The sequence below is a fragment of the Aythya marila genome (genome assembly GCF_965140915.1).
Source record: "Aythya marila genome assembly, chromosome: 12".
Taxonomy (NCBI): domain Eukaryota; kingdom Metazoa; phylum Chordata; class Aves; order Anseriformes; family Anatidae; genus Aythya; species Aythya marila.
In genome coordinates this window covers 3,819,482-3,833,550 of record NC_139053.1, presented here as the reverse complement: position 1 = coordinate 3,833,550, position 14,069 = coordinate 3,819,482, and the positions used below count along the sequence as shown (strand labels likewise).

The 14,069-nt window shown below is 43.6% G+C and overlaps 1 protein-coding gene across 3 annotated transcripts in view; it reads left to right on the top strand.

Annotated features, from left to right (window-relative positions):
- Window positions 1-14,069, top strand: part of ZNF423 (zinc finger protein 423) — a 209,708-nt gene that overhangs the window by 110,396 nt on the left and 85,243 nt on the right. For all 3 annotated transcript variants that reach the window (XM_082770090.1, XM_082770091.1, XM_082770089.1), the window contains 2 exons: window positions 3,785-7,008; window positions 13,404-13,488. In XM_082770090.1, the coding sequence (XP_082626216.1) occupies window positions 3,785-7,008; window positions 13,404-13,488 (3,309 nt within the window). The remainder of the gene's footprint in view (window positions 1-3,784; window positions 7,009-13,403; window positions 13,489-14,069) is intronic.

Below are 14,069 nucleotides of genomic sequence, written 5' to 3'. Positions count from 1 at the left end.
TCTCCTTGGCCAAACCCTGGGTATTTAAGAAATTGTGTTGCGTTTGTTTGATTTCTATTAGCAAAATACATGTAACTTTGAAATAATAAATATGTTGCCATCGGTGTATGCTGAGGAGACAGCGCTGCTCGCATCTGGCGATCTGTGATGTGCTGCATGTCTCTGTCCTAAAAGAGACCATGTTTTTTTAAGACTTGATTTTATTTCTTTTAGCTTCATGTGTATATTTCTGAACTTGGCTCGTGTTATCTGGAAGATAAACAGAGAATGAAGTATGATTTATACTGCAGTTTGGCCAAATTGCTCTTATTAGAAGGCAAAATACATTTATTGAATGCGCTGAGGCTGGAATTAGCTCCTCAGTGATGATGATAAATGCTTGCAGTCCCATAAACGTGCTGAACATTAAGTTGCTAAATTACTGTACCACTTGGAGATTGATTATCAACTTTGGCCCTTTAAGCTTCATGACCCACACATACATCCTGAAAACCACTGACATCCTGAAGCTTCCTCAATGCTATTTTTTTCCTAATTAAACTTTTTATTGATTTTTCTTCTCCTTTTAATACTTGTTTTCATTCTCTTATGCGCAACTGACAAAAGCCTTGCACCAGCCATGTGATTCTCTATTTTAGAACAGTCCCACTTTGCAGGATTAGCCATTTTTAATGACTTTAATCTCCTTTTTGAAAGTGATTTTTCTCATTCTGCTACATTCCTTTGATTGCATTAATGTAGAATTATTATTCTAACCACCATTGCCAGATGTGTCACACTACATCTAATATATATCTTCCCAGTAAAATATTGCTCGGGTAAAACACCTTAGAATTTCCTTCTCAGTTCATTATAGGTCTTTTCTTCAAGTGAAAATGGCAAGGTAAAATTAACAGGGCTATTTTTCATTCAATAAAGAGATTAATGATAATGACTCTTTCCTAATTTCTTCAGTTTTAGGCATTTTGTAATTTAGTATCTTGTTTGTGAGAAAGTCAAGGTGGGTTGTTCCTGGGCCTAAAAGCTTTCCAATTCTTTTTAACCTCTCAAAGAATGAGCAAACAGTGCAAGAAAAAGAAGTTAAACATGAAAATCGAGGAAAGGTCTCAGTCAGGCTAACAGAAGGAGACAATCTTTGCTTTCAGCTGTCTGTGTAAATGCTTCCCTTTCTAACACAAACTCCGCTTTTCAGCCGCAGCAATGTTAATTGTTGTGAATCCAGCTGACAGCAGCGCAGCGATGTCTTTGTGCATCGCTCCCCGAATCACATCAGCCTTTGGTTTTGATTTTTGAACAGCCCAAATGTTTGAAGGGCAGCAGCTGGACGGGGGCTGTTGTTCTTTGACTGCTAGAATGCATTTTGAGGTAGATTGGCTCGTTTCAGAGCAGAAGGAGAACTTCTACAGCATTTGTTTGATTTTGCCAACTTAGTGGCTGGCACAAGCACGTCTGAAGTCACGCAGCTGAAGGAGCTGCCCCGGCCTGTGTTACCTGGCTTTGGTCCCTGGCACCTTCAGTGTACGGCTGAACCTTGAAGCTTGATCCACCAAAACTGTTTTTAGTGCTCTGGGCTCTCCCCTGGTGCAGTTGTTCCTCTACAGACCAGTGCCCACAATAGACGCGGGCAGCCTGGCTGCCAAAGGGAGGATGTATGAAACACGTTTATTTTTCTAACCATTCCTGCAAAGCGCTCATTTTTTAGTATCCAAATCTCAGCCAGCAAGGCAGAGTAGTGAATAACACAACGGCCGTGCGCTCTCCTTCCCCCTGTTGTTGTTTTTCTCCTCTTTTCCCCGGCAGAGCCGGCAGCACGCGCAACATGTGCTGCCCTAGTTCGGGCCCAGCATCCCCCTCGTGCTCCCTTTTGTCTCCTTGCCCCTGGGGGAGCCCAGCTGGCGAGAGCAGGGAATTAGCCAGCCCCGAGCTACCGGCACCTCCCCGGGGCCCCTAATCCAGGCGCTGGCAGCCGGCTGCCTCCCTCCTCCTCCTTCCCTGCCCGCCACGCACGGGGCCGTGGCCGCGGGTCCGTGGGGACGGGGCCCGGAGGCGGCTGCTGGCGGCGGGGCAGGGGCCGGGGGCAGGCGGGGGCCGGGGGCTCCTTGGGGGCCGAGCGGTGCCGCGGTGGCGGGCAGGAGCGCTGGGCGAGCTGGCTGTGAGCTGGGGAGCCGGGCTTTGTGGCAGCCGCGCGGAGAGGCCGGGAGAAGGAAGGCTGGGGAAGTTGGTGTGGAGATCCGTGGCTCCTGGCTGGTGCTTCAGGAGCTGGCCGAGCACGAGGAGCTGGGGGGTGTTAAAAAGTGGGTGCTCGCTCAAGGCCGGGAGCGCGTTCCTTGTGGCCAGCATCGCTCTGGAGCAGGAAATTCGGCTGCGAGGGCGGCAGGGCAGGCACCCAGCACGCACGTCCCGGGAAGGAGGCTGCCCGGGGCTGGAGGCGCTGCCGGAGCCTTCAGCAGGGAGCCTGGGTCCGGGGGGTGAAAGGAGAGGTCCTGACAAGGGGAGCGGGATGGAGGGCCTAGCCTCTTGCCGTGGCCATGTCCCCGTTCAGGCAGCTTTTCCCCGAGAGCCCCTGTGCTCCCACGTGCTGCTCGGCGAGCGGTGGCCGTGGGCTGGCAGGCGTGGGGCAGCCCCTGCGCGGCTGGGAGGCTGGTATTGGTTTGCTTTAGCGAGAGCTGAAGTAGGAGCACTAAATGTTTTATAAGGACAGCGCATCTGGAGGAACCGCTTTCTGTTCCGAATCCCCAAATATACGTGTGGTCAGCGCCTTTCCCTGCTCACACAGCTTTTGTTTTTGCTTCCTTCCACGGATCAGTTCTGTATCAGAGCAGTGGCATTTGTGCTTCGCTCAACATCCCCACATTTATTGGGATTAGGATATTTGAACTTTCTTCTGTTTCTCGTTAACAAATCCGTTTATGAGAGCTGCCAAAACTTTATGTATTTTTCCTAAAATGAGTGTTTTGCTGCTGGAGATGGTCCTGTGTTTCTTTTTGGTAATTTAAAATTATAAAATATTTTCCAAAGCCTCATATGGAGCAAAGGAAATAGTCATTAAAGCAGGGGCTGAGCCATTGTTGTTCTCTCCTGAAGTGATTGTTTTGTGATGTCTTGAGATCTCCAGTGATCATTTCTGTTTTAGTTTATTTGTTTGTTTGTTTGTTTTTAATTTGTCAGGTTGGTTTTGCACCAAGCAGGCGATGTTACCTTTCCTGTGAATGGATGTGGTAGTGATGCAGGTCTCTGATTTTGTCAAGCTGCCTCAGATCTGATGCTTTATTTCACATAGGTGTTTGAATCTGCTTGCTTTTGAGCAGCCTTTAATTCTATTACAGTTTTGAGACAGAACTGAAGGATTTTGTTTAATGGGGACATTAGTTAAAGTCATCTCGAAGTAGCATTTAAAAAGACCCACAAAATCACAGGTGATCACTTAATACTGTAGCTTTCCAAAACGTTCGTATTGCTTCACTGCACATTGTGTTTTGCTTTCTTTATTCATTGTTTATTGCTTTACAGTACAGTGAGCAGGTGTTAAACCTGCTAAAGAAAAACGCTTTTTATTAATACTCTGTGTTTGTATATCTGTGAATTATGTTTGCAAATATATTTTTATTTGTCTTTCTCAAACCTCCTTTGAAATTCAAGAGATACTCTTTTTTTTTTTTTTTTTTGAGTTGATTTTTTTTTATGCTGTAGTAGCAGAAGCCCATAGTGTTGTTGAGAGCTTTGTCCTTATTTCACAGATGCACTGGGAATTGTTTTTAATCTCCTTTCTGCTTTCCCATTACAGATGGTGATGACGACCCACAACTCTCCTGGGTGGCTTCATCTCCCTCCAGCAAAGATGTTGCATCACCCACTCAGATGATAGGAGATGGGTGTGATCTCGGCATCGGGGAGGAGGAAGGGGGGACTGGCCTGCCGTATCCCTGTCAGTTTTGTGATAAGTCCTTCATTCGCCTGAGCTACCTTAAAAGGCACGAGCAGATCCACAGTGACAAACTACCTTTCAAATGCACCTACTGTAGCCGGCTTTTTAAGCACAAGAGAAGTAGGGATCGCCACATAAAGCTTCACACAGGGGATAAAAAGTACCATTGCCACGAATGCGAGGCCGCATTCTCTCGCAGCGACCACCTCAAAATTCATCTGAAAACCCACAGCTCCAGCAAACCGTTCAAGTGTACTGTGTGTAAACGTGGGTTTTCATCTACCAGCTCATTGCAGAGTCACATGCAAGCTCATAAAAAGAACAAGGAACATATGGCAAAGACTGAGAAAGAGGTGAAGAAGGATGATTTTATGTGTGATTACTGTGAAGAGACATTCAGTCAGACTGAAGATTTGGAGAAGCACGTAATGACACGCCACCCACAGCTTTCCGAGAAGGCAGATTTGCAGTGTATTCATTGCCCTGAAGTATTTTCAGACGAAAACTTGCTGCTCTCACACATTCATCAAGCCCATGCCAACAAAAAACACAAGTGCCCTATGTGCCCAGAGCAGTTTTCTTCAGTGGAGGAAGTCTACTGCCACTTGGACAGCCACAGGCAACCTGACTCCAGCAACCACAGCATCAGCCCTGACCCCGTCCTGGGCAGCGTGGCGTCCATGAGCAGCGCAACGCCCGACTCCAGCGCCTCAGTGGAAAGAGGTTCCACCCCCGATTCGACCCTCAAGCCTTTGAGAGGACAGAAGAAAATCAGGTCTGTGGACAGAGAGGAAGGCCAGAATTGGTCTAAAGTTACTTACAGCTGCCCATACTGCTCGAAGCGTGACTTCAACAGCCTTGCTGTTCTGGAGATCCACCTGAAGACCATTCATGCAGACAAACCTCAGCAAAGCCACACGTGCCAGATCTGCCTTGATTCCATGCCTACGCTGTACAACTTGAATGAACACGTGAGAAAGGTGCACAAAAACCATGCCTATCCTATGATGCAGTTCAGCAACATTTCTGCCTTTCACTGTAACTACTGCCCTGAGATGTTTGCAGACATCAACAGCTTGCAGGAACACATCCGTATCACTCACTGTGGCCCAAATGCTACCCCTCAAGATGGCAACAACGCCTTCTTCTGTAACCAGTGCTCCATGGGCTTTCTGACCGAAGCAACCCTGACTGAGCATATTCAGCAGACTCACTGCAATGTAGGAAATTCAAAATTGGATTCCCCTGTCATTCAGCCAACACAGTCTTTTATGGAAGTTTATTCATGCCCTTATTGCACAAACTCCCCCATTTTTGGCTCCATCCTGAAGCTTACAAAGCATATTAAAGAAAACCACAAGAACATTCCTCTGGCACACAATAAGAAGTCAAAAGCAGAGCAGAGTCCAGTTTCTTCTGATGTTGAAGTCTCTTCCCCTAAAAGGCAACGGCTTTCTGCTAGTGTAAACTCAGTGTCTAACGGTGAATACCCATGTAATCAGTGTGATCTAAAGTTCTCAAATTTTGAGAGTTTTCAAACCCATTTAAAGTTGCATTTGGAGTTGCTGTTGAGGAAACAGTCTTGCCCTCAGTGTAAAGAAGACTTTGATTCCCAGGAGTCTCTTCTGCAACATCTCACCGTACATTACATGACAACTTCAACCCATTATGTGTGTGAGAGCTGCGACAAACAGTTTTCTTCGGTGGATGATTTGCAGAAGCATTTGTTGGACATGCATACTTTTGTGTTGTATCACTGCACCCTTTGCCAAGAAGTTTTTGATTCCAAGGTATCTATCCAAGTGCATCTGGCAGTCAAGCACAGCAATGAAAAGAAGATGTATCGTTGCACAGCCTGTAACTGGGATTTTAGGAAGGAGGTGGATCTCCAAATCCACGTGAAGCACAGTCACCTGGGGAATCCATCAAAGTCTCACAAATGCATCTTCTGCGGTGAGACTTTTAGCACGGAGGTAGAGCTGCAGTGCCACATCACAACCCACAGCAAGAAATACAACTGCAAGTTTTGCAGCAAAGCGTTTCATGCCATCATCTTGCTCGAAAAACACCTGCGGGAGAAACACTGTGTTTTTGATGCCAGCGCTGAGAATGGGACAGCTAATGGCATGACCCCAACAAATAAGAAGACGGAAGGGGCAGATATCCAGAACATGCTGATGAAGAACCCAGATACTTCCAACAGCCACGAAGCCAGCGAGGACGATGTAGATGCTTCTGAGCCCATGTATGGCTGTGACATCTGCGGGGCTGCCTATACCATGGAGGTCCTCTTGCAGAACCATCGCCTGAGAGATCATAACATCCGTCCCGGGGAGGATGACTGCTCCAGGAAGAAAGCGGAATTCATCAAAGGCAGCCACAAGTGTAATATCTGCTCAAGGACCTTTTTCTCAGAAAACGGCCTGCGAGAGCACATGCAGACCCACCGGGGCCCAGCGAAGCACTACATGTGCCCCATCTGCGGCGAACGCTTCCCATCGCTCCTGACCCTGACCGAGCACAAGGTCACCCACAGCAAGAGTCTGGATACGGGAACGTGTCGGATCTGCAAAATGCCGCTGCAGAGCGAGGAGGAGTTTATCGAACACTGCCAGATGCATCCCGACCTCAGAAACTCCCTCACCGGGTTTCGCTGCGTTGTCTGCATGCAGACGGTCACCTCTACGCTTGAGCTGAAAATTCACGGGACGTTTCACATGCAGAAATTGGCAGGAAACTCTGCAACCTCGTCGCCCAATGGCCAGGCCTTGCAAAAACTCTACAAGTGCGCGTTGTGCTTGAAAGAGTTCCGAAATAAGCAGGACTTGGTAAAATTGGATGTGAACGGCCTTCCCTATGGCCTGTGTGCTGGGTGCATGACCAGGAGCACCAATGGACAGTCTCTGGGCTTGACCCCGCAGGAGGTGAATGAGAGGCCGTGTGGCAGTCTGAGGTGTCCGGAGTGTAGTGTCAAATTTGAAAGTGCTGAAGACCTGGAGAGCCACATTCAGGTGGACCACCGAGACCTGACACCTGAGACTAGTGGCCAAAGGAAAGGTACCCAGACATCTCCTGTGCCCAGAGTAAGTACAGCTGAGCTTTGATGTGTCATAGGAATAAAATGTAGATTTTTAACGCGACTGAGAACTGATCTGATGTCCTGTTTTTTTTCTTTGGCTGCCATTTTATAAAATTACTTGAACAAGAAGAACAGAAAGAAGGGTAGAGTAATGCACATAGAAAAGTAGATTTTGTTCAGTCTTACAGGCTCCTAGCTTCCTAGTGGCAGAACATTAGATTTTTTATCATAAAGCTGCCCTAGATTTACCAACAGAGAGCTGAGACACGTCCATGTGCTCATGAATGATGAGGACTGAGTTTGTCCATGAATTCTGAAGCTACTGAACTGGCAGATCTGGCAAAACTGGGGCATATCCATGAAAAAAGACATCCTGAGTTCCCAAAGGAAAAAAAATTTGATTTATCATACTCATGGAAACTGATGATTTTTTACCTGGAAAAACACCAGCAGGAAGATACAGGAACTTGTGAGGAAAACTGTAGTGAATTCCCCCCAAATTCTCACCTAAAACAAATGACTGTGCTAGAGAGGCTGTCCTCATGGATGTCTGTCCGAGTGAGTGAGGCTGTGAGGCTACGTGGATGTTTGTGTGCATACGTACATGCCTGGAGCACGCGTGTGTGATTTTAAAAGGAACTGCTTCGTGGCCCTCCTGTAGGAGAAGCAGTTTTCTTAGCAAATCTGGAAATTGCTGGCTAATAGGCAAGTTGTGTTTTTGAAAAAGAAGTGTGCTCTCCCTTGGAGTTCGCAGAAAGCCTGTTTTCCTATTTCTTAGCTTACAAGATGCTTGGGAGCACGCAGTATCCAAGTAAGGCTTCAGAAGCCTGCTCAGGAGATTAATATCATTTGCAGTTTATAGTCTTTTAAAATTATTTGTTGACGTTTTGGTTCAAGAATGGGCCAAGTCAGTCCTTCCTCTGTCAGGAACAGATGGAATGAGAAGTAGATTTTGGAAATCTTCTCGGGAGACTAACAGCAGACACATCTGAGTATTGATATCATCTGACATTTTTAATTAAACATGATGGGGTGAGATTTTCAAAAGTATCTAAGGAAATTAGGCACCCAACTCCTAATGAATAATTCCAGCCATAGATGCCTGTTTATGTCAATCTGCTAATTAAAGCACCCACAAACACATCTTACTACATTAAAAGAACCTGTAAATACCATTAGAATACAACATCAGAGGCTCAGGAAGTAAGAGAAGACCCTAAGTATGTCCCGAGGACGCAAACTGCGATGCCTCCGGCAGCGCTGTCGCCGAGTGCCCCGTGGGACTTGTTAGCTGTGGCTGGGGCTGCACGGGGCGGCAGCAGGGGGCACGGCGCTGCTGGGCCTTGGCACCAGTGAGCTTCCAGGCTCCTGTTCAAATACCAAGGAAAGTGTTGTGTTTTTTTTTCAGTAAAAGAACTGGATATTGTTCCCTCTGGGTGCGTGACTAAGCCTCCCAGTGCATGCACCTCATCCTGCAGAAGAATAAGAAATGGAAATATCCCTCCTTCAGTGTGATACCTTGTGAGAGTTCAGCTGGGGCTCCTACTAGGCCATTCTGCTTCCTCTTTCTCACGTCTTTCTTTCTTTCTAAATTCTTTGAAACACTTTATTCTCTTAGGTAGGACTAATTCTTCACGCGGCCATGCCTCTAGCCCAAAGTATAGCCTTTTCTTTCTAGTCGACTATCAGAAGCAGAATACGTTGCCATTTGCTGCTCTGATTTCTTGCTTTAACTCTCTCTTTTCAGAGAGAGCTTCCATACTTGTTCTCTCAGGGGAGAGTTTTAAGTTCTTCAATAAGGTAAATGCTTTGAATTTCATCCCATGAGGACAAGGTCTTAGTTCCTTTGTAGAAGATAATGAAAAATCAGCATTTGTGGCAATGGCAAATGGTGCCTTCAACAGGTGTATGACCTGCACATATGCTAATATCGTAAATCTTCATGGTATGCATCGCAGGAATAGATTATTGTTACTAGAAATAATTCATTATCTTACCCTTCATTATAGGTACAAGACCTGAATTCTGATAGCAGCTCACGTGGAAACTATTGGTGTCTCACTCAGGTTTCTCGAGATAAGGGGTGCTCTTTGTTTCTGGCTAGCACAGAGGTTTTCAAAGAATTAGGCTGTCCTTTAAACGTGGATAAATTCCTGCATTTCAAGAATAATGTTTACTTAACTTCATTGGCTTCATAATGAAGCTGCGCAAGTTGAACACAATCTCTCCTCATCTTGTTAGTATGCTGTGCACAGGCAAAATAGCATTTTAGTAGAGCTATCTTCAATGTACAATGCATATAGAGCAACTGCAGATGGCCAAGCAAGAGCTGCTTCTCTCCAGTTCTTCAGCTCTTCTACATTTCTTTTTTAAACACCATATTGATTTTTCTTTCTATAACAGAAAAGCAGGTGAAGATTAGGAGAAGGTACAGTCAAAAAGCAAATATAGGGAGATTTAACTTTAAATGCTGGGTGTATACTTTGGAGCAATAAGCAAAAAGAAATCCTATCAAGTGGAAATTATGACATACAAAATATGTAACTGCTGTGAATGTGACGAAAGTCATTACACCAGCAGTTATACTTCTTGCATGGAAGAAGAGAGTCTGGAAGTCCAGAATAATTTCAGAAAACAACAAAACACACACATACACAAACAAAAACAAACAAACAAACAAACAAACAAACAAAACACCTTAAGTGAAGATGTAACCCTGTAGTAAAAGAAAGCACATTACTCTTGAAGATGCTGCTGCATCCTGTCTTCTTCACTTCCATTTTATTATGACAAAAAAAATAAGTATTTATGAATTAATCACCTTTCTTTGTAGGACATCTAGGTAGGATCAAATTATGATGGTCAAAAACTATTTCTACATGGCTGAAGTTTTTGCCTCCTGTACAGGAAACATCTGCATCAGAGGATTTATTATTAGGGGTTTTAAATTAAGTCAACGGTCTTTTATATGGAATATCACTAAGAGGAATAAATAAAATACGCCTTAGTTGTGAAAGGCTGCTCTGACTTCAGTTTGTGTTTAATTCTTACCGTCCTACTGGAGCTCTTCTGTTTCAACAGCACTAAAGTTTCTTTTAAATGAACTTCTCCAGTGGAAGTCCCATTCCAGTATCTGGCACATCTATAGCTCAAGACCTTTTTTGTTCTGTTATGGTCATGTCAGAAGTAACGTTTTTATTTTCTTCTGAACATATTTCTGTGCGTAGGAGCTTCAGTTTTAACACATTTTATTAATTCATTTTAATGTCTTCTAGAGGAATGTGTGTGCCTTGAGAAACATGACTGCTTGTTTAGTACTGACATGTCCTATTGCCTCTTCACATGCCGGAAACAGTCACGTTTCAGGCTGCCCTTTCTCCTACATAGATTTATCCTTAGTTTGTGCCATAGTTATCATGAACAATGCTTGTTTAACATTGACAATGGCAAATGCTCAGGCTTCAGTTAAATTTCCATCTTGAATGGCGTTACTTTATTTAGCCCACCTAGGTTATTTGGACTGAAGAAGCAAAGGAGGTGGCATAGGAAGTTGGAAGAATGAACCCTATTGTGCTCTTTTACTCAGTTCCTTTTCTCCTGCACACTTTCTTGGATTCAATCCCTTCTCTTTGTTCTCCCCCCACCACTTCTCTTCCCTTGTAAATCTACTTGAATGGAGGAATATTTTCTTTGTAGAACAGGAAACCATTTCCAGATTTAAAGGAGGACAGTCTGGAAAACCCATGGGAACAATAGTTATTTCAGAAAAGAAAGCAGAGCCCCCTGTTGCTATTACTACTGTTTTGTGCCAAGATTAGAATTAAATATCTTGACTTAATGGGGACTGAGCTCTCAGTTGAAGGCCTGCTCATCTGGTCTCCTATGCCACCTTGATGCTGTCATCTAGACTCTATTAGATCCTCAGAACATGAGCACCTTTGTTGTCACCACACAGAAAGACAAAACTTGAGGAAGAGATAACCAGCCCCTTACGAATGTCAGGGAAGTCACGATACCCACAGGAAACAGTAGCAGAAGGTTGTATTTGGCACCACAAATAACATAACTTTGTATTAAAACTCATGCTTCCCGTTTACTGAGAATGGAAGTCCATTGGTGGGACATGCTTTTAAAGACCATTATTAATGAGCCAAAAAATCAACTCTTCAATCTCATGCTTCTACATTTGGGTGCTAATCAGGCTATAGTTCTTTGGTGGCCTGTGTGAAGCCATTTTTTGACCTTATCCTGCATCAGGCAGGGTTCCTGATCAAAAGAGCCATTGCCTCAGTTAAACTGCTCTTTCGCATGCATGTGTGTCAGCTCAGGCTAAAGATAATATTCACAGGAAGTCTGAAGTCTGCTGTCTTCTCTGAGGGGTGGTCACACCAAGTGGAGTGTTTTATAAGTTTGTGAAATGGTGTAGAGTTCGCACTGGGTCTGTGGATAAACAAAGACATCCTGTCTCCAGATCTGTTAGTAAGTAGCTTTCAGAAGCACCGAAATCAATTTAAAAAATGAATCATTTGTCTGTGTTTAATATAACTTTAAAGATTTGCAATGGGGTTGAGCTGAAATATTGTCCTTCTTAGCTAGTTACTTAGGGAACCCTCATAACAGAGATAAGTGTTGAACAAGGCACAGAACTGAGTCAGCTTTGAAGTTTTACAGAAGAGGAAGATTTCAAGTTTTAAATGTGACCACATGAATCACTCACCACCCAGTCCCATTTTTCTCTTCCAAGGTTTTTTGCATTCTTTTTTCTTTCTTTTTTTTTTTTTCAAGCTAGGAGCCCTCAGCATGTGTGTGCCAGTGTGCTTGAGAATACATGTGCATGTATGTGTGCTTGCTCTCGTCGGCTGGAATAGACTCCCAAGGAACAGTGCTGCAGAAATCCAGCTGCTTTTCCATTAACAGCCTTGATTTCAGAATGGACTCCAGGAGGATACTTTCCTGAGCTGCCTAGGGATAACTAGCCAATCCAAAGTATTTCCTTTTCTATGGTTGGCTGTGTCAGTTTTCGGCCAATGGAGTATAGCCTTCTTCCTATTATCATGTTAATTGCCCATTGTTATTTTAGCCTAGAAAGCCCTGCCTATGTGCAAACACACACTGTGTGCAGAATTCATGGAATCCGCATACCAGCAATAGATCCTTGCATTCGTTACTGCAGCATTGCAGCATGTTCATTAACCTCCAGCAGGCAAACTTGTTGCCACTGATGACATGGGAAGTAGTTAAGAAGCTCCTGGCAGCACCTAATTTGTTATTTCCTCAGCAGGTGCTCAAGGAAATTGGGTCCCATATGTGGAGGGGGTGACAGCAACTCCTCTGTTTAACTCAAAACTTCTGACTTAACCACTGCTGTCCTAAAAATAAGATTCTATACCTAGGTGTGGGGTGGAAGCCATAAGAAAAAATAATTTGTATCTAAGAGTGCACAGAAAATACCCACAAAATACCCACAAAAGGTGTCTATTCAGATAGTATGTTCCCATGCAGAAGTTGAACATGCACGTTAGACCAAAGTGCGGTGGTCCTGCTTTGGGAAGTGAGAGGTTTTGCAAGTGTACAAAAGCTTAGCATTAGTTGTTTTGTTTTGTTTTGTTTTGTTTTCCTAACTTGGACATCAAACTTGTCAGTATGCATTTTCATTTCTACAAATGATTTCTTGGATTTTTCCCTGTCATGATGCTCAAATGCATGCACCGCTGTCAGTCTGAGTCTAAACCCCATTTTCCCTATTTGAATAAATGGTTCATGTAATTGCCTCTTCACACCATCTCCTGATTTCTGCAGCCAGACCTCCCTAGTATGACTTTGTGACAGAGAAAATATGCAACAGATTGTGCTAGAAAACCATTCTGTGTGGTAATGCAGGTTTTTCAGGATTTCTGATAGGAGCCCTGTACAAAATGTATTTTTCCTCTTGTCCTTCACTTCCTCAAGTAACTAGAGGAGTTTTGCCTAGAAAAACTCCTCTATTCTAAGCTTTCTCTAAAGATGTAATTTTTGAAAAAGTTGATATTTTTGTGAAAAAGTAGATCATTTTGTGATCTTTTCAACATCTTTTATTTCACCCTACAAGAGGTTTTACTATCATGGGCTAAATGACACGAGCACTCTGATTATGGCTCAAGTAGTCAATCAGACTTTCAAGTACTATCATTTGAAATTTGTAAAGTTGAAATTAAAGTTCTCTAGAAGCAGGCTGTTAATTAGAGGTCGTGTTTATGGTCCAGAAAAGCCCAGCCCAACTTGGTATCATAGTGGTATCATGTACAAGTAGGAAAGGACTCAGCGGAGGGAAGTTGAAGCACGTAACATGCTATATTCATGATCACACTTGCCTTATGCTACAGTGCAGTTTTCTCTAATCTTTTTTTGGTTATTAAACAGAAAAAGACCTATCAATGCATCAAGTGCCAGATGACCTTTGAGAATGAGAGAGAGATACAAATCCATGTCGCTAACCATATGATTGGTAAGACATTCTTTAAACTAGGCCACTCATGGGCTGCTTGTTTTTTGCTACTCTTTGAAATTCACTATTCTAATAACTTGTTAATATTCATGCTGTAATTTTTTTTTTATCTTTCAAGGAAAATGATTTTGATGTAATGATTCTTCACTTCAAAGCTTTTTAAATATGTGGTTATAAAAGTGTTACTGCTGAGCTTTTTTCCTTATCCTTTTGAGTCCTCGTGTAGCATTTTCATTTATATTAAAATCAAACTTTTGACAGTATCTTCCATTTGATAGCATAAATTTCTCTCTATCCACGTAAAAAGTACTTGCCAGTTGTCAACCACTTAGGAGCAATTATGTTTCAATTTTGTATGTCATGACATTGAATAGATTTAACTGCTAGCATTTTCCCAGCTAAATGTGGTGAATTCCTGAGGAACATTGTCAAAACAAAATGCTTACAGAATTATTTCAGTGCTTTTTTTTCCTTTTCCCAACAATTCTGGACTTCAGAAAGTTCAACTTTTCAGACACAGGAGTGTTTTTAAAAGCAGTGCTTGCTGCCTCCTGCTACAGTCCTGTCGTAGGAGCGTGAAG